This window comes from Pristiophorus japonicus, chromosome 18 (genome assembly GCF_044704955.1).
Source record: "Pristiophorus japonicus isolate sPriJap1 chromosome 18, sPriJap1.hap1, whole genome shotgun sequence".
Classification (NCBI taxonomy): Eukaryota; Metazoa; Chordata; class Chondrichthyes; family Pristiophoridae; genus Pristiophorus; species Pristiophorus japonicus.
In genome coordinates, this window is record NC_091994.1 from 35,880,168 (window position 1) to 35,900,377 (window position 20,210).

Here is a 20,210-nt window from a genome sequence, read left to right on the forward strand (position 1 = left end):
TCTCTGCCCAGGGAAGCAGTTGAGGCTAGCTCATTGAATGTATTCAAATCACAGATAGATTTTTAACCAATAAGGGAATTAAGGGTTATGGGGAGCGGGCGGGTAAGTGGAGCTGAGTCCACGGCCAGATCAGCCATGATCTTGTTGAATGGCGGAGCAGGCTCGAGGGGCTAGATGGCCTACTCCTGTTCCTAATTCTTATGTTCTTATAATCGGAGCACTCATTCATTTATTATAGTAATGGTGCCCTAAAAGGTGAGAATGCTGCCTACTGAGCCATCCTGACACCTAATGATTTAACTACTGAGTATTTTCTCCAATTAACTAATGGGAAGACCAAAGTCATTGTCATTGGTCCTCCCCACAAACTCTGTTCCCTAGCCATCGACTCCAACCCTCTCCCCAACTTCTGTCTGAGGCTGAACTAGACTGTTTGCAACCTCGGTGTCATATTTGACCCTGAAATGAGCTTCCAGCCACATATCCGCGGCATAACTAAAACTGCCTATTGTCTGTCTCCGCCCCTGCCTCAGCTCATCCGCTGCTGAAGCCCTCATCCATGCCTTTGTTACCTCTAGACTTGACTACAATGCACTCTTGGCTGACCTCCCACATTCTACCCTACGTAAACTTGAGGTCATCCAAAACTTGGCAGCCCGTGACCTAACTCGCACCCATCAACCCAAGTCTCTCTGACCTACTTGGCTCCCGGTTAAGCAACACCTCAATTTCAAAATTCTCATTCTTGTTTACAAATCCCTCCATGGCCTTGCCCCTCCCTACCTCTGTAATCTCCTTCAGCCTCACAAAACCCAAAGATATCTGCTCAAATTTTGCCCTCTTGGGCATCCCCGATTATAACTGCTCAACCATCGGTGACCGTGCCTTCAGCTGCCTGGGCCCCAAGCTCTGGAACTCCCTCCCTAAACCTCTCCGCCTTTCTAGCTCTCTTTCCTCCTTCAAGACACTCCTTAAAACCTACGTCATCTGCTGTAATTTATTAAATTTATTCTTTTGTATTATAACACTCCTGCAAAATGCCTTGGGATGTTTTACTACGTTAAAGGTGCTATACAAATACAAGTTGCTGTTGTAACTTTGAATGAAATTACATCTACAGCTGTCAGAGGTGGATGGGGGTTTGTTTCAAACATCTCAAGAAAGTGAAAGAATGGAAACCACATGTTTACAACTGGTTACGTCAGTGTGGAGAAAAAACACATCAGCTCTTTATTGACCACTGAGGAACTTTGATTTTGAAAAATCTTTGGCTTTTAAAATGAAGTCAATGTACAGTTCGATTAGACAAGTAGGTTTTTACTTATTGAGATTTCTACCTTATAACTTTTGGGCATTTTGTAAATCTATAATTAACACATTTCTAAAGACGCACTTGCTCTTATTCTGTAATTGTGTGGACTGACGGCATCAGTGTACAATCTCGCCACAGTGTGGTATTATTTCTTTTGTTGAAATACTTAGCAGAGTTTCAATATGCTGGGGCAAATAAAAGAGAATGTGGTTTAAATGTCAGTTGACCATAGCTTTAAAATGCATCCCCTACAAACCAACAAGAAATAAGTCAAATTTGCGCACCCAAATCGAGCAACGTATTGATGAGCTGCAACACAGAATAGGGAATCAGATGTGAACCGAACTTTGTCTGTCATTTAGCCGTCATATTACCCATGTACTGAGTGATCCAGCAAATGCTCTACTCAGAACTCCTACACAGCAAGCGAGCCCCAGGTGGACAGAGGAAATGTTTCAAGAACACCCTCAAAGCCTCCTTGATAAAGTGCAACATCCCCACCGGCACCTGGGATCCCTGACCCAAGACCGCCCTAAGTGGAGAAAGAGCATCCGGGAGGGTGCTGAGCACCTCGAGTCTCGTCACCGAGCGCATGCAGAAACCAAGCGCAGACAGCGGAAGGAACGTGCGGCAAACCAGACTCCCTACCCACCCTTTCCTTCAACGACTGTCTGTCCCACCTGCGTCAGAGACTGTAATTCCCATATTGGACTGTACAGTCACCTGAGAACTCACTTTTAGAGTGGAAGCAAGACTTCCTCGATTTCGAGGGACTGCCTATGATGATGATGATCCAGTGGAGGCGAGGAGCCCAGTTGAAAGAGTTGGGGAACAAAAATGGGTATATATCTCGGGTCATAACTCAGCTGCAGATTCCTCCACACACAGATTGGCCACAGAATGGCAAGGGCGAAGATGTCCAAATGTCCGGTCATCCACCCATTCAGTTGTATTCTGGGATGCAAATATACCAAAGATAAGCCTTGAAGGGAGGTACCAACCGCAGGTAAAGAAGAAGGAAAATCACTATGTGGCCTTGTCATGGCTGGTTGAGAGAGATTCGAAAAGGAAGTATGGCAGGGGAGGAAGTAACATGAAACAGTGAAAAATGTGCATTTGTGGATGTGGCACAACAACAGGATCATGTTGACTGTGATCTCCTCTCTCATTGATTTTAGGTTCAAACATGAAGAGCCAGGTACTAGAAGCTGACAGATGCCCCTGGAACAACAAGGTTCAACTCTTCAGCTCCTTAGGGAGCGAGAAAATTGAGAGGACGCGAAATAGAAAAAAAAAATTCAAGATTACATAAACAATACATCACACCACCTTTCCTGTTAAATTGCAATGTAATTTATTTGCTCTGTTGCAACAAGTTGTTTTTGTAACTTTGATCAATTTTTTTTTTAAATCCTGAAATCTTTGAAAGTAGTGTCCGTGTAAAATTCCAAAGCACATTTGCAAGTTTCTCCTAAAAAGGGAATATTTGTGAAATAGGTTCATCCATTTTCTCTTGGTTTATAAAGTGAATCTTGGCCCTCTAGTGGACAGGCAGATTACAGCCTATTTTTTGTCAATTGGATGTGGTTTGGCACTGAATGTAGCTAATTATATTTGTCAATTTCTATTTATGTAACAGAGCATCTTAAATATGAACACTTGGTGAATATACCGGAGGCTTTATTTGTGATTTCTAGTTTTGGGAAGCTTCTTGTTGCAAAAAATACTGGTTTAATTTTAACATCAATAATTTGTATTTGTTGTGGCTACAACAAAGTATTATTTTCTTTCTTCTTTCTCCTCCCCTGAAGTTGCTGACTCTTTCATTACTTAAAAAGTCAACCATGTGCCCCAATAAAACCTGTAAATTAACAAAAAAAGTTTAAATGAACCTTAACAAATTAAATTAAAATCCTATTTCCGGTGGTGATGATGCACTTCAGTCACTCTGGTGTCCACCGGTTGTGGAAGGCCTCGAGCGTGCCGGTGGGCACCGCGTGCTCCATCTCCAGGGACACCTAGGCGTGAAAGTAACTGCGGAAGAGAGGCAGGCAGTAGGGCTGAACGACCCCCTCAACCGCCCGCTGCCTGGACCTGTTGATGACCACTTTGGCCATACCCCGGAGCAGTCCTACGAGGAGGTCTTCCGACTTACTTGCTCCTCCTACCCCCTCCCCTCCCGCCCGGGTGTCCAAAGATCAGGAGCGTGGGACTGAAGTGCAGCCAAAAATCGAGGATCAGTCCCTTCAAATAATGGAAGAGAGGCTGCAATCTCTCACACTCTGTGTATATGTGGAACACCGACTCCTCCAGGCTGCAGAAAACGTATGTGGCTTGGGAGTCCCTGAACCGACTTAAAAATTTATTGCACGAGACTGCCCCGCGCAACACCCTCCAGGCCAACTCCCCAATAAACAGAGGGAGGACTCCTGTGTAGCGAGCCCTCCATTGGGGATCCCCGCCTCCTCTGGACGACATAATAGTGCGCCAAGGCGTGTCTGGTCCGCAGACGGGGATGACAAAGTGGAGGATGTGCAAATGCAGCCCATACAGGAATGGAAAGGCACGGAAGGGATTTCCCGGAGACAGTTCAAGTTGTGAGGCGCCAGCTTTAAAGCTTATTGCACCTGGTATTTCCAGATGGTCTCTGACCCAAGTACTAACCAGGCCTGACTCTGTTTTGCTTTCGAGATCAGACAAGATCATGCTTGCCCATAGTAGTTTGGTCATAGGCCCCTGAAGTTGCTGACCCTTGCTGGGGTATAGTTTAATGGTGTCATCGACCCTCTGGTGTGCGATGGCAAATTATTTGACTTGGGATGCATCACAGTCTCGCTTGATGCTGTTTTCACTAATGCATATTTTCCAGCACCAGGAGCAGGAGCCAGGAGAGGTATGAGGGAGGGGGAGAGAAGGGAGAGGGAAGAGGAGGAGGGAGGGAGGGGATGGCTAAGGCCAATTGTAGCATCCCTGACCGCTGGCCTAGCTGAGTTCAGCTAATTCAGCACAGACCAAGTATCCAACCTATGACCTCCTAGTCTGTGAAGGTTAATGCTACACTGGATGCCTTCACATATTAGGCCATCAGAGGAGTCACATCAATGGTAATACAATATTTAGTCCACTTTTACAGTTACAATATTAGTAATCTGTACATTACAACAGTGACTACACTTCAAAAAGTAGTTAATTGGCTGTGAAGCACTTTGGGATGTCCTGAGGTCGTGAAAAGCTCCATACATATACGATTTTTCATAATATTGTTTGACAGAGAGTAAGGAAGTGTCATGATTCCAATGCTGCTCTATAATCCAGTCACTTGGGGATTCGAGCGCAGCCCAGATGATTCAACTTCTGGTTAGCGGCTTTCCCTGACTGTCTGGTTGAAGGTGGGTGCTTGAGTGGTGGAAAAGTACAGGTAGAAACCTGCATCCTGATATGCATACAGTTCACCAACCCTACATTTCAGGTTGCGGCTGATCATCTTGGCAGCAGAGACGGTAGTAACTTCAAACAAAAAAAAAGCTGTTGTTAAGTGAGATCAGTAATTCTGATGGATAATGACCAGAAAGGGGACGTAAAATAATGTTTGTAAAATTATAGCATAGGATATCAATTTCCAGTTTCATCAAAAGTACCCATCTAGCTTCTATGGTTACTCAGTGGGCACATAAAGCAGCTGGTGTGTATCTGAGATCTGAGCCACTCATTAGCAACTCATAGGCAGTCCCTTGGAATCGAGGAAGACTTGCTTCCATGCTAAAGTGAGTCCTTTGGTGGCTGAACAGTCCAATATGAGAGCTACAGACTCTGTCACAGGTAGGACAGACATTCGTCAAGGGAAGGGGGTTGTGGGACTGATTTGTCGCACGCTCCTTCCGCTGCCTGCGCCTGACCTCTTCACGCTCGCGGCGTTGAGATTCGAAGAACTCATCGCCCCCCCGAATGCACTTTTTCCACTTAGGGCGGTTTTCGGCCAGGGATTCCCTGGTGTCAGTGGTAATGTCGCACTTTACCAGGGAGGCTTTGAGGGTGTCCTTGTAACGTTTCCACTGCCCACCTTTGGCTCATTTGCTGTGACGGAGCTCCGCATAAAGCAAGTGCTTAGGGAGTCACGTGTCTGGCATGCAAACTATGTGGCCTGCCCAGCAAAGTTGATCGAGTGTGGTCAATGCTTCAATGCTGGGAATGTTAGCCTGGGCGAGGACACTGATGTTGGTGCGCTTGTCCTCCCAGGGGATTTGCAGGATCTTGCGGAGACATCGTTGGTGATATATCTCCAGCGACTTGAAGTGTCTTCTGTACATCGTCCATGCCTCTGATCCATACAGAAGGGTGGGTATTACTACAACCCTGTAGATCATGAACTTGGTGGTAGATTTGAGGGCCTGGTCTTCGAACACTCTTTTCCTCAGGCGGCCAAAGGCGCAATGGAGGCAATGTTAAATCTCCGCATCAATGTCTGCCTTTGTTGATAAGAGGCTCCCGAGGTATGGGAAGTGGTCCACGTTGTCGAGGACCGCGCCGTGAATCTTGATGACATGGGGGGGCAGTGCTGTGCGGCGAGGACAGACTAGTGGAGGACCTTTGTCTTACGGATGTTAAGCATAAGGCCCATGCTTTCATATGCCTCAGTGAATACATCGACTATATCCTGGTGTTCAGCCTCAGAATGTGTGCAGACGCAGGCGTCGTCCGCGTACTGCAGCTCAATGACAGAGGTTGAGGTGATCTTGGACCTGATCTGGAGGCGACGTAGGTTAAACAGCTTCCCACTGGTTCTGTAGTTTAGTTCCACTCCAGCGGGGAGCTTGTTGATTGTGAGGTGGAGCATGGCAGCGAGGAAGATTGAAAAGAGAGTTGGAGCGCTGACGCAACCCTGTTTGACCCCGATCCGGATGTGGATTGGGTTTGTAATGGAACCGCCGTTAAGGATCATGGCCTGCATGTCGTCGTGGAGCAGGCGAAGGATGTTGACAAACTTTTAGGGCATCCAAAACGGATAAGAATGCTCCATAAGCCCTCATGGTTGACAGTGTCAAAGGCCTTTGTAAGATCGAAAAAGGCTATGTATAAGGGTTCCCTACATTTTTCCTGCAGCTGTCGTGCTGCAAAGATCATGTCCGATGTGCCCCATTGGGTACGAAATCCGCATTGTGACTCCGGGAGGAGCTTCTCGACCACAGGGAGAAGATGGTTGAGGAGAACTCTAGCGATAACCTTCCCAGTGGCTTATAGCAGGGAGATTCCCCTGTAGTTGCTGTAGTCGGACTTGTTCCCCTTTTTAAAGATGGTCACAATCACTGCATCTCTGAGATCTCCCGGCATGCTCTCCTCCCTCCAAATGAGAGAGATGGGGTCATGTATCCACGCCAACAGTGCCTCTCCGCTATACTTTAGCGCCTCAGCAGAAATTCCATCCGCACCCGTAGCCTTGTATTTCTTGAGCAATTTTATGGCAGGTTTGACTCCCATTCCTTGCTGATCTCAGTCAGGACAGCAATAAGAAGCCACTATAGTTGGTCTCAATGCCCCTATGCCAGGAAGAAGAAAATCAGCCAGGATTCTTGCTCCTGATTCCTGCTGGAAAGTGCATGTGTTTGAACATCAAATGAGGACAGAATTGGGTTTGGCTGTAATGCCCTGGTGATGGAATAACTTGTCCACATTGTCTACGCTCACATGTGAATAGCTAATTGGATGCTGCACAAGAAGAGAACATTAGAGAAGAGAAACAAGGTGCACAGAGGGCTGGGAGAGACAAGTAGCACGAGAGTAAAGAATAGTTCAGAAATAGGGTTCAGGCAGGTGGGGGGGGGGAGGGGATGGGCAAATGCATAATTTCATAGTTTGCAGATGAAACGAAACTCAGAAATGTAGTAAACAATGAAGAGGATTGTAACAGACTTCAGGAGAACATGGACAGACTGGTGAAATGGGAAGTCATATGGCAGATGAAATTTAACATAGAGAAGTGTGAAGTGATACATTTTGGCAGGAAGAATGAGTAGAGACATATGAACTAAATGGTACAATTTTAAAAGTGTTAGAGAGGAAAATAGAAAGACCTGGGAATGTATGTACCTAAGTCTTTGAAGGTGGCAGGACAAGTTGAGAAGTGAGAAGACTGTTAAAAAGGCATACGGGATCCTTAACTGTATAAATAGAGGCATAGAGTTCAAAAGCAAGGAAGTTATGCTAAACCTTTATAAAACACTGGTTAAGCCTCAGCTGGAGTATTGTGCTCAATTCTGGGCACCATACTTTAGGAAGTATGTCAAGGCCTTAGAGAAGGTGCAGAAGAGATTTACTACAATGGTACCAGGGATGAGGAACTTTAGTTATGTGGAGAGACTGGAGAAGCGGGGTTGTTCTCCTTAGAGCAGCAAAAGTTAAGAGGAGATTTGATAGTGGTGTTCAAAATCATGAATGGTTTTTATAGTGTAAATAAGGAGAAACAAGATTAGGTTTATACCTCTTCTCTTTTTTGAACAAGGGTGTAACATTTGGTCTTCTAGCACCACTCCCATTTCTAAGGAGGATTGGAAGATTGTGGCCAGAGCCTTCGCAATTTCCACCCTTACTTCCCTCAGTAACCTAGGATTTATCCCATCCGGACCGGGTGACTTTTCTTCTTTAGTACTGCCAATTAATTTCAGGATGGCAGGTTGTAACTAGTGGGGAACTGAAGTACATCATCACCCCCAGCAATCAAATTTTAATTTGATCCTTTAATGTTAAAAGTTTAATTTGTTTAATTTGTCGGTTTTAGTGCCCCCTTTAATCATGGGGCACTTGATTATTGGATCTACTAAAATAGTTGTAACTAGTAGGGTGCTGCAAGGATCAGTGCTTGGGCATCAGATATTTACAATCTATATTAATGATTTAGATGAGGGAGCTGAGTGTAATGTATCCAAGTTTGCTGACAATACAAACCTAGGTGGGAAAGTAAGCTGTGAGGAGGACGCAAAGAGGCTGCAAAGGGATATAGACAGGTTAAGTGAGTGGGCAAGAAGGTGGCAGATGGAGTATAATGAGGGAAAATGTGAAACTTTGGTCAAAAGACTAGAAAGGCAGAATATTTTTTAAAAGGTGAGAGACTAATAAATGTTGGTATGCAGAGGGATTTGGGTGTCCTTGTACACAAATCACAAAAGGTTAACATAAAGGTACAACAAGCAATTCGCAAGGCAAATGGTTTGTTGTCTTTTATTGCAAGGAGGTTGGAATCAATGTTCCCCCTAATTTTTTGTTTGGGTGCACCTGCGTGGCCCATTCAGTTTCACACATGCGCAAAATTTAACATTGGTGAAGCCAGTCCCAAATGCATGGGACTGGCAGACAGCTGCGCAGCAGCACAGCTGAGAGGGAATGTTAGTTAAGAGTACAAAAGTAAGGAAGTCTTGCTGCAATTATATAGGGTTTTGGTGAGACCACACACTGACCTGCAATACTGTGTACGGTTTTGGTCTCCTTACCTAAGGAAGGATATACTTGCCTTAGAGGGGTGCAACAAAGATTCACTAGATTGATTCCTGGGGTGAGAGGGCTGTCCTTTGAGGAGAGATTGAGTAGAATGGGCCTATATTCTCTGGAGTTTAGAAGAATGAGTAGTCTAACTGAAACGTATAAAATTCTGAGAGGGCTTGACGGGGTAGATGCTGAGAGGCTGTTTCCCTTCCCTGGAGAGTCTAGAACTAGCGTCATACACTTAGGATAAGGGATCAGTCATTTAGGACTGAGATGAGGAGCAATTTCTTCACTCACAGATTTGTGAATCTTTGGCGTTCTCTACCCCAGAGGGCAGTGAATGCTCAGTTGTTGAGTATATTCAAGTCTGAGATCGATAGATTTTTAGACACTAAGCAAATCAAGTGATATGGGATAGGGCAGGAAAGTGTTGAGGTAGATCAGCCATGATCTTATTGAATGACGGAGCAGGCTCGAGGGGCTGTATGCCCTACTCCTGCTCTTATTTCTTCTTACATTCATGAACTGTTTCCTTTGGCAGAAGGACACAAATTTAAGGTGATTGGCAAAAGAACCAAAGGCACCATGAAAGAAAGACTTGGATTTATATAGCGCCTTTCATGACTACTGGACGTCTGAAAGCGCTTTACAGCCAATGAAGTACTTTTGGAGTGTAGTCACTGTTGTAATGTGGGAAAAAAACGTTTACGCAGCAAGATGTCATGATCTGGATTGCATTGCCTGAAAAGTTGATGGAAACAGATTCAATAGTAACTTTAAAAAGGGAATCGGATAAATACTTGAAAGGGAACAAAAATATAGGGCTATGGTGAAAGAGCAGGGGAGTGGGACTAATTGGATAGCTCTACCAAAGAGCCAGCACAGGCATGATAATAATAAATAATAGCTTTTATTTATATAGCACCTTTAACGTAGTAAAACGTCCCAAGGTTCTGAAATGGGCCGAATGGCCTCCTTCTGTGCTGTATGATTTCATGATTCTTAGAGTTGCCGCTACAAATGGTACCGTACCCTAATAGGAGGAGAGAAAAAAGGAAAACAAATATTTGGGGACATCTGACGGCTTATTGAGTTCATGCTGTGTGAGGCTGCGTTGTACAGGCCAGGAATGGTTGCAACTTAAATCCCTGGCCTATGCTGAGTTAACTGATCACAGCTGAGAGGATGATAGGGGTTACAATTGATCTCGGTGCTCCTGAGTTAGGAAGAAATAAATTACACATGGTTCCCTGTTATGATTACCCTGTGCTGGAAAGAACACGTATGTAAACATTAAGTGATAACAAGTTGGGGCTCGGCTGCAATTCCTCCTCCAGTTGAAAAACCTGCCAACACTCCCTATCTAAGCTCATATATGAATAATAACAGTGCAAAAATGAGTACTGTTTGTATCTCATTGTATTGTTTAATCCACAATTACTTGCTTTTGCCTGCCATGTTAACAGCAATTTTACCTAAGTTTGAGTTTCTTTTCCATTTCAAAATCAATGTGAAGTAATCACTTTTCCAGTTAAAAAAAACATAAAGTTGCAGACTGAGAACGGCACTCCCACAGATTGGAATGCATCACGTCTCTGTATGAGTTTCATTAATCATGTGATATCATTATATCTTGTCAGAGCATAACCTAACAACAAAAAAACAAACATAGTTGCTAAGACATCCTTTAACACAGAAAGTATAAGTGCAGCAAAATTACAAGAGAGAGACCTGAAGCAAACTATCTCTTGATTAGGAGTCATTGGTTAAGCTACACACACACAATCGCAACCTGTAATAAATTAAAAGAGAAAATTCTGCGTAGACATATCACACTCAGGCCTGTCTGTACAGGTGGAACCTCCAGATTCATGGCAGAGTGCTGGTGAGAAACTCACAATCCTTCACATTTCTGGTCGGAAACCCTGCTGACAAAGGGAACTGTGTGACATCAAAAAAATCTCCACATACCTCAGTGAACCAGATCTAGTTCAAATAAAAAGGAAAAATAACTGTTTATTTAAGCAGGAAGGATTTAAACATTAAAATGATTCAAGCACTGCCCCAGATCCCTACCCACATGGACATTAGTGAGGCAGGTTGTATAGCCAACATTCCATCTCCTCAACTTTCATTCTCTACAATAACTTCCCTACCTCCAACTTCCATTTCCTCTCTAAAGCCCTCAAATGAACTGTTCTTAGCCAGCTTCGTGCCACCTCTGCCATCGTTTCCTGTTCAAATTTATTTGTGCCACTGATCCTATCATCCCCACTTTGAATTCCTTCAATTCAGTTTCCACACTGGCCACACCAGCAAGACCATTTTTTTCAAACCAATGCTATCTTTTGGGACTGCACTATCTCTCTTCACTTTGCTTGTCTTCTCCACAGCATTTGAAACAGTCGATCATCTCATTCTCCTCCACCATCTCTGTTTGGTACATCTCTGTGGCAGTGCTCTAGCCGGGTTACATCCCAACTATGCTAACAATGCCAGCACATTCCTGCACTGGCTTCTCCTCCAATCTCCACAGTCACCTGGCATGTACCTCAAGAATTTAAGGGTAGTGCCAGAGATAGATCTGGGTGTCATCAGTGTATGTGTAAAAGCTGATCTCCATGATTTTGAATTATGTCACTAAGTGACAGCATGTAGACGGGAAAAGGAGGTTCCACCAGTATAGGCAGGCCAGAGTGTTATATGTCTATGGTTAATTTGCTCTTTTAATTTAGTACCTCTTCTTTTCCTTGTCTACTCGCTGTCCTGTAGTGACATAATTCAAAATCATGGAGATCAGCTTTTACACATACACTGATGACATCCAGACCTATCTCTCTGGCACCACCCTTAACTCCTTGACCATCACTGTGCTGTCCACTAGCTGAGCAGACATCAAGTTTTCAAGTTTTTGATAAACAAGACCATCCTTCAACTAAACATTAGCCAGGTAGAAGCTATACTGTTTGGCTCCCATCAAAAATTCCCAACTCCATCCCTCTCCCTTGCTATCCACTCAGGGAAACATAACAATATGCAGTCATGGTGCCCTATTTGAGGTTGAGCTGAGCCTCAAACACCACATTCTAGCCAACACCAAGCAGAAGAATAACAACTTGTATTTATATAGCGCTTGTAACGTAGTAAAATGTCCATGGCTCTTCACAGGAGTGTTATAAGACAAAAAAAATGTTTTTTGACACCAAACCACACAAGAAAAAATTACGGCAGATGACCAAAAGCTTGGTCAAAGAGGTAGGTTTTAAGGAGCGCCTTAAAAGAGGAAAGAGGGGTAGATGAGGTGGAGAGGTTTAGGGAGGGAGTTCCAGAGCTTAGGGTCCAGGCAGCTGAAGGCACGGCCACCGATGGTTGAGCAGTTATAATCAGAGATGCTCAAGAGGGCAGAATTTGAGGAGCGCAGATCTCTTGGGGGGGGTTGTGAGACTGAAGGAGATTACAGAGATAGGGAGGCCATGTAGGGATTTGTAAACAAGGATGAGAATTTTGAAATCGAGGCGTTGCTTAACTGGGAGCCAATGTAGGTCACCAAGCACGGGGGTGATGGGTGAACGGGACTTGATGCGAGTTAGGACACGGACTGCCGAGTTTTGGATGACCTCAAGTTTACTTAGGGTAGAATGTGGGAGGCCAGCCAGGAGTGCATTGGAGTAGTCAAGGCCAGAGGTAACAAAGGCATGAATGAGGGTTTCAGCAGCAGATGAGCTGAGGCAGGGGCAGAGACAGACAATGTTATGGTGGTCGAAATAGGCGGTTTTATTTCTACATAAAAAATAGGAGCAGGAGCCTGCGCTGCCATTCAATAAGATCGTGGCTGATCTGATCATGGATATGTGGCCGGAAGCTCATTTCAGGGTCAAATATGACATCTAGGTTGGGAACACCCATTACTGTTATAATGTTGCCTGCCTCTGTGCCTACCTTACCCCTATTGTCACTGAGACCACTATCCATGTCTCATCTCTAAACTCCCAAAAAGTGCACAAAAATTCTCCTGCTAGTCTCCTGAGTTCTAGAACTCATCCAAAATGCCACCAATAGCTGTCTCACTTCCCAATTACTGATATCCCTGCCTCCTTTGTTGCCTCCCCATCCCAACACTTTGATTTCAAAATCCTCATCCTTGTCACTCCCTATCTCAACTACCTTATTCCAGCAATCACTCCATTCTATCAACTCTGGACTGTTACATCCGCTGCTGTACAATTGGCAGCAGAATCTTCATTCATCTTGACTCTGGAACTCTCTCTCTAAACACTTCTACATTTGTAGAACCATAGAAATTTATAGCACAGAAGGAGTCCGTTTTGGCCAATCGTGTCCGTGCCCGGCCAACAAAGAGCCATTCAGCTTAATCCCACTTTCCAGCTCTTGGTCCGTAGCCCTGTAGGTTACGGCACTTCAAGTGCACATCCAAGTAATTTTAAAATGTGGTGAGGGTTTCTGGCAGTGAGTTCCAGACTCCCACTACCCTCTGGGCGAAAAGATTTCCCCTTAAATCCCCTCTAAATCTCCTACCAATTACTTTAAATCTATGACCCCTGGTTGTTGACCTCTCTGCTAAGGGAAATAGGTCCATCCTATCCACTCTAGCTAGGCCCCTCATAATTTTATACACCTCAATAAGGTCTCACCTCAGCCTCCTCTGTTCCAAATAAAACAATCGCAGCCTATCCAATCTTTCCTTTTAGCTAAAATTCTTCTTTCCAGGGAACATCCTTATAAATCTCCTCTGTACCCTCTCTAGTGCAATCACATCTTTCCTGTAATGTGGTGACCAGAACTGCACGCAGTATTCTAGCTGTGGCCTAATGAGTGTTTTATACAATTTAAGTATAACCTCCCTGCTTTTGTATTGTATGCTTCAGCTAATAAAGGCAAGTATTCCATATGCCTTCTGAACCACCTTATCTACCTGGCCTGCTACCTTCAGGGCTCTGTAGACATGCACTCCAAGGTCCCTTTGTTCCTCTACACTTCTCAGTTACCTCTCCTCCTCCCTTAAAACCTATCTCTGATCTGACTGCCCATTACTACCCCAAGCCTATTCCCAGCAATGCTTCATATTCAGTTCTTTTTATTTGACCTCGATGAAGCATTTTTCTGTTCTGATTGATGAGTCCCATAGTCAGCTGTTATATTTGGGCAGAAGCACTGATATCCCAGCAATTTATTTTGGTACAGTCCTTCCAGTCCAAGTGCCATAATGAAAATCAGATAATGAGACCGTTTTATGACACACTTAATTAAAAATCTTTGTTCTCATCTTCAAATTCCACCCTGGCTTCATGCACCCTAAATCTGCAATCTCCTTTACGCTTATACCCGATACTCTCCTTGGCTTATTCCCTGTTCTTTAATTTTGTAATTTTCCCTTCTGTAAAGCTACTTGGGATGTTTCTTACCTTAATAGTGCTATGTAAATGTAAGTTGGTGTAAGATTCTAAGTTGTTGTATACTTTCAAAAACAAACAGATTTTGTTTATAACCAGTGTAATAGTTTGATTTCAAACCCACTGAAACGAAGACCTGTTTTTTTCAAATAGAGCATATAGAAACAGTGACCTGCCTCTCTTCCGCGGTTACATCCGAGCCAGGGTGTCCATGCTCACGGCCTTCCGCGAGAGGTGGGCACCGGAGGGACTGGAGTGCATCACCCCTGGCAACCAAATTTTAATTTGATTGTTTAATGTCCAAAGTTTAATTTGTTAATTTATTGTTCAATTAAAATAGTTATAGAAACAGTAAGTGTTCCTGTAAAATAAGGCGAGTTTGACAGAAGACTTCAGTCTCCACAAGCTAAGATGGCGGCACTTGACCGCCATCTTCTGCCTTAGCCGAGGCACGTGGTAACCGGATGGCGGAAGCACTCGTATCCCAGCATTCCGCGTTGGTGCAGTCCTTCCGGTTTCGACGCCATAACCTAGAAGCAGGTAAAGAGATGAGTGTTGAGTTGATCGAGTTTAAATCGGTTTGTTATCGCAACCATCCTGGGGTTGGGTGACTGTTACTGTGCACGAATGGAAAGAGCAGCGCCATGTGTGATAGCTGGATTAATTATTTCATGCCGTAGTGTTGCATTTCAGTCGTTACTTGCGGAATTAGAGAAGTCCTTACCCAGGCCTTTAAATAAAGTAGCGAGAACCTTCTCCGCTTGGTGAATAAATCCAAGTCCCGGGGCCGCTCACTCCCCTTTCTAGTGTTGTAAGTTGTCCCGGCATTTGTAATATTTTAGTTGATGAATTAAGTTCTCCTATTGCTGCCGGTGCCATTACTGGCCGCCCCGGGGACTTCACCCGATTACCGATTCTGGACAGTGAGTGTCTGTAGGCACGCATCGCTGCTGAGCCATTCTGTCCTTGCCTGACAGCCCTGCCCAACTCAGCCTCCTGGGAGGTGAGGTTAAAAAAAAAAGATTTAATCAGCGCGGCAGGTCTGGCTCAGTGGTAGAACTCTCGCATCTCAGTCGGAAGGTTTAAGCCCCACTTAAGAGACTTGAGCACAAAATCCAGGCTGACACTCCAGTGCAGTGCTGAGGGAGTGCTGCACTCTTTTGAAGAAGAGTTCTGCCCAAGTGTCCCGGCCAATATTTATCCCTCAACCAACATCACTGTGGGATTTTGTTGTGCGAATTGGATGACGTGTTTCCTGCAAGTGACTACACTTCAAAAGTGCTCTTGGCTGTAAAATACTTTGAATGCTCTGAGGTGGTGGAAGTTGTTTTCTACATGCAAGTTCTCTCGATTTGGCCTACTGTATGGGGCAGTGAATAAATATTTTTGGGTGCTTAAGGTCCCCAAGTCGGAGAGTAACTCAAGTATGGTCATCATAGGCAGTCCCTCGGAATTGAGGAAGACTTGCTTCCACTTTAAAAATGAGACTGGCTGAACAGTCCAATATGAGAGCCACAGTCCCTGTCACAAGTGGGACAGATAGTCATTGTAGGAAAGAGTGGGTGGGACTGGTTTGCCGCATGTTCTTTTCGCTGCCTGCGCTTGATTTCTGCATGCTCTCGATGATGAGACCAGAGGTGCTCAGCGCCCTCCCGGATGCACTTCCTCCACTTAGAGCGGTCTTTGGCCAGGGACTCCCAGGTGTCAGTGGGGATGTTGCACTTTCAGGGAGGCTTTGAGGGTGTCCTTGTAACTCTTGTCAAGTGTGGTATTCTATGTATAGGTGTATAGATGGGACTTGCATTTGTTCTCATTCTTGTTTTCAAATCCCTCTATGCTCCATGACCTTGCCCCTCCCTATCTCTTGTCTCCTCCAGCCCGCCCCCCCTAATATCTGCACTTCTAATTCTTCCCTCCTGAACATCCCTGATTATAATCGCACAACCATTGGTGGCTATGCCTTCTGTTGCCTAGGCCCTAAACTCTAGAATTCCCTGCCTCTCTACTGCTCGATGCTTCTTAAAACCAACCCTTTGACCAAGCTTTTGGTCACGTGTCCTGATTTCTCCTTGTGTGACTCATTGTCTTGTAATCCTCCTTTGGAGCGCCTTGGGATGTTTTACTTTAAGGGTGCTATATAAATACATGATGCAGGGCCACAGATGTATTGATGTGATGCGGCACATTTAGTGGCCAGTTTTGGAAACTTTGAACTGGCTGGACTTGGGGAAATTCAGCCTAGGTCTGTAACATGTGTCTCATGCAGGGCCAGCTATATATTTTCTTGATAGCATAATTGGCTGAGCAAGACATATGCTTTGCGAGCCAGCAGTACAAACAATACAAAAGTGACTTCAGTTTCTAATGGGGAATGGAATTCAGTATCAAGGAAAGGAGTTTGTTCTTAAATTCTGTCTCCAGTATTGAGGAAATTGTTGGAAAATCATACCGAACAAACTTGCATTTATATATAGCACCTTTCACATCACCAGCATGCCCCAATGAATTACCATTTGAAGTGGAAGCCACTTGCTCTGTAGGCAAACGCATCAGCCGGTTTCTGCACACGATCCCACATATAACACATGTTTTGGTTGAGGGATGAATATCGGTCAGTGCATAGGAGAGCTCTGTACTCTTGGGAACTTTGATGTTCACCCACATAGGCAGTTTCACATTTCATTTAATAGACAGCACCTCTATCAATGTAGCACTAATTCTGCACTGCAGTGTCAGCCTACATTGTGTGCTCAAGCTGTGGAGTGGGGCTTGAACCCACAACCTTCTGACTCTTGAGTCTGCCACCACTGAACCCAGTCGTTACTGAAGTTGATGAACAAAACTGCATTGACTTTTTGTGAGAGTTAACTATATTTATCAATTCTAATGTCAACTGCTAAATGTTCATTCCCTGCTTTTTTTGTGTAGAAATGGCAATCAGGTATCCTATGGCAGTTGGCCTGCGCAAAGGTCACCCCGTCACCAAGAATGAAACCAGCCCAAGGCAGTGCCGCAGAAGAGGGGTGAGTAAAATGTGTCTAGTTAAAGTAGCTGGATGCATTAATTTAAAAGCCTTTCGGCAAAATTACAAATTAAATGCTAAGTGATGTTTTCAGCCCCAGGATCCATCCCCCCACCCCCCACACAGTAAGTTTCTAATTTTTGTAGAGTTGCTGTGCTGTCTAGCTTTTTGGAATTGTGATACCAAGAAGGTGGTCCTGAGAAATTAGAATAATACATTTTTGTAAAGACATTTTCATAGTAACTGCCATCATAAAGGTTCGTCCCTGCTACTGGCATGCTGCTACATAAAGGAGGCAGTCTGCAGTATCTGGGACTTGTGCCTTGAGCAAAAGTCAACGGTGAAGGAAAAAAAGCTGCATTATGTGAGTGGCAGCAGGATTCAGTAAAACTTAAATGCTGTAATCTGTATTTATTTATATTGACTTTGGGTTCAGAGGAAGAGGCTTTGTTGTCTTTCTCTCCCCTCAGATGAATTTGACACCACATATGTAGTGAGGGAAGATTAGGCAAGATGCCAATGCCTTTGATTTGAATACTCGAGCTCCTGGTTGAGTTTCCTTAAGTCTAAGCGTACTAGATTTCCATAGACACATCAACACACATTCCTCCTCTGGTGAATTTCACTAAACTGCACGTCAGTTTGTGGGATGAAAAAGACTGGTGTTGCTCTCTGCACTGATGACGAGATTTGATGACTTGAGGATAAAGTAGTCTTAAAATTACAGGTTTATGCCTTCTGTTTTCTGGTTCAGTTCGGTCTGAGATCAGATCATGGGTAACTACTCAACAACAACTTGCATTTATATAGCGTATTTAAAGTAGTAAAACATTTCAGCTCTTCACAGGAGTATTAGAAGACACAACATTTGAGAGACACATAAGGAGAAATTAGGGCAGGTGATTAAAAGCTTGGTCAGAGAGTTGGTTTTAAGGAGTACCTTTACAGCTGGGAATTCCAGGGCTTAGTGCCCAGGCAACAGAAGGCACAGCCACCAATGGTTGAGCAATTTTATAATCAGGGATGCTTAAGAGGGCAGGATTAGAAAGGGTGGGGGGGATGGTGATGAGGTTGTGGGGCTGGAGGAGATTAGAGATTTGAAAACAAGGGTGAGAATTTTGAAATCGAAGTGTAGCTTAACCGGGAGCCCATATATGTCAGCGAGCACAGGGGTAATGGGTGAATGGGACTTTGAGACTTGGTGCGAGTTAAGGATGGGCAACCAAGTTTTAGATGATCAAGTTTATATAGGGTAGTATGTGGGAGGCCAGCCAGGGGAACGTTGGAATTGTCAAGACTGAAGGTAACAAAGACTTTGTGGTGCTGGTTACCTGCAAAATCAGGAGGTATTTCTTCCACTCTTGTTACTAGTGATTTTAGTGGACAGTTGGGATTAGAACTGAACATTGTTATTGGGGGTTGTTGAAATCCTGAGTTCTCTTAACACTTACTTTGGTTATCTTTATTTCCTCAGCGACTGACCAAGCACAGCAAGTTTGTCAGAGATCTGATCCGTGAGGTCTGTGGTTTTGCCCCCTATGAAAGGCGTGCAATGGAATTGCTTAAGGTCTCTAAAGACAAGCGTGCGCTCAAATTCATCAAAAAGAGAGTAAGTGACAAATATGTGTTGCCGATAATGTTTTGGTCTTATCTACAAATAAATCTAAATCTTTGCTGTAGATTGTTCAGATCTTTGTAAAGGTTTTTGGAAAGTGACATTTGTGCCTATTAATAGTGCTAGTTTAATTACTCCATAGTTGCTGCTGCTTGCCTTTACTGTTATTCTATCCTCCACTGAAGTTAGCAGCTGTAGAATGGCACAATATATACTCAAGTTACAATGATTTTCTGTATCTGAAGTAGGTGAAACAATCAATGAATGTTTGTCAATATTGGATGACATTGTTGATTCTGAAATGAGTTGTGGAATAGTTTGTGACGCATCGTCCCTATGCTCTTAAAACAAAGCAGGAACATACTCAAAACTCACGGGAAGTGTTACATGAGTTGCAAGTAGGGTTAATTGTTGTGGCTCCAGTTGATTAGTTGCCTGCTACACTGTCCTACCTTGCATGTGAAGAATGGACAGTTGGGTGAGGTACAAGAGTGGTTGGTGCTTGTTGAACTGAACCTTAAGTCAGCATGAGAGAAAACAGCACAGGCTGGATATATTGTATGGCAATTAGCTGTGAAGGGTCCAGCAGGCAGTGCTGTAGTTTTATGATCTGGGTGGTTGCAACTTGGAATGCTTTCAGTACTTGAAATTAAGGTTCAGAATAATTAAGTTGATCAAATGTTGCAACTTTACATATTAGTAGTTAGTGTAGTAGCTGTGCTTGCCCTCTTGAGAAGCAGTTTTAAATGTCATGCCTTGTTGCAAACCAGCACCTAAACTAATTTCTCCTACTGTGTGCATTCTCTCCAGGTTGGTACCCACATCCGTGCCAAGAGGAAGAGAGAAGAACTCAGCAATGTGCTGGCAGCAATGAGAAAGGCAGCTGCAAAGAAAGATTAATCTGTACAAATTTACAACCATTAAAATTATTTCAAAGTTACCTGGACTAATTTGTGGTTTATAGAAGAATTTAAAAGCAAGTCTATAATTCCTCAAAATCATTTAAGTTGCTGATATTTTGACTTTGAAGCCTTCAGCAAGCCAATCCATGCCTTTGTCAAACAAATCTTTGCGTAAACTGGGAAAGGAATAAATAAAACTAATGGAGTTGACGCAACTAATGCACAGCAGCACCTCTTATTTTCCTCCATCTCCCCAGAATGCAAGGCAAATGTCTGACTGCTTTAAATTGGAATGCACTAGAGCAAAACTGCATGAGTTTAACCTAAATTCTAGAACTTCTTGCAGCACCACTCGTTTGCTATTAACATGGGTGAAGAACCCCATAAACAAAAAATACCATTTTACTTATTCAGTTAACATTGAGAAGCACAATGTATTATTTAATACTTTGAATCACACATGAATAGACTATAC

General features: G+C 43.9%; 1 protein-coding gene across 1 annotated transcript; it reads left to right on the forward strand.

Annotated features, from left to right (window-relative positions):
• Nucleotides 1-14,646: 14,646 nt before the first annotated feature.
• Nucleotides 14,647-19,773, forward strand: rpl36 (ribosomal protein L36). Its single transcript, XM_070859869.1, has 4 exons — nucleotides 14,647-14,736; nucleotides 17,125-17,219; nucleotides 18,693-18,827; nucleotides 19,644-19,773. The coding sequence occupies exons 1-4, from the start codon at nucleotides 14,661-14,663 to the stop codon at nucleotides 19,731-19,733; spliced, it is 396 nt and encodes a 131-aa protein (XP_070715970.1). The 5' UTR covers nucleotides 14,647-14,660; the 3' UTR covers nucleotides 19,734-19,773.
• The last annotated feature ends 437 nt before the right edge of the window (nucleotides 19,774-20,210 follow it).

Coding starts and splice junctions, on each gene's coding strand:
- rpl36 (XM_070859869.1), top strand. CDS start 14,661: ATGGCGGAAGCACTCGTATCCCAGCATTCCGCGTTGGTGCAGTCCTTC. Junction 14,737..17,124: donor ACGCCATAACCTAGAAGCAG/GTAAAGAGATGA, acceptor TTTTTTGTGTAG/AAATGGCAATCAGGTATCCT. Junction 18,828..19,643: donor TCAAATTCATCAAAAAGAGA/GTAAGTGACAAA, acceptor CATTCTCTCCAG/GTTGGTACCCACATCCGTGC.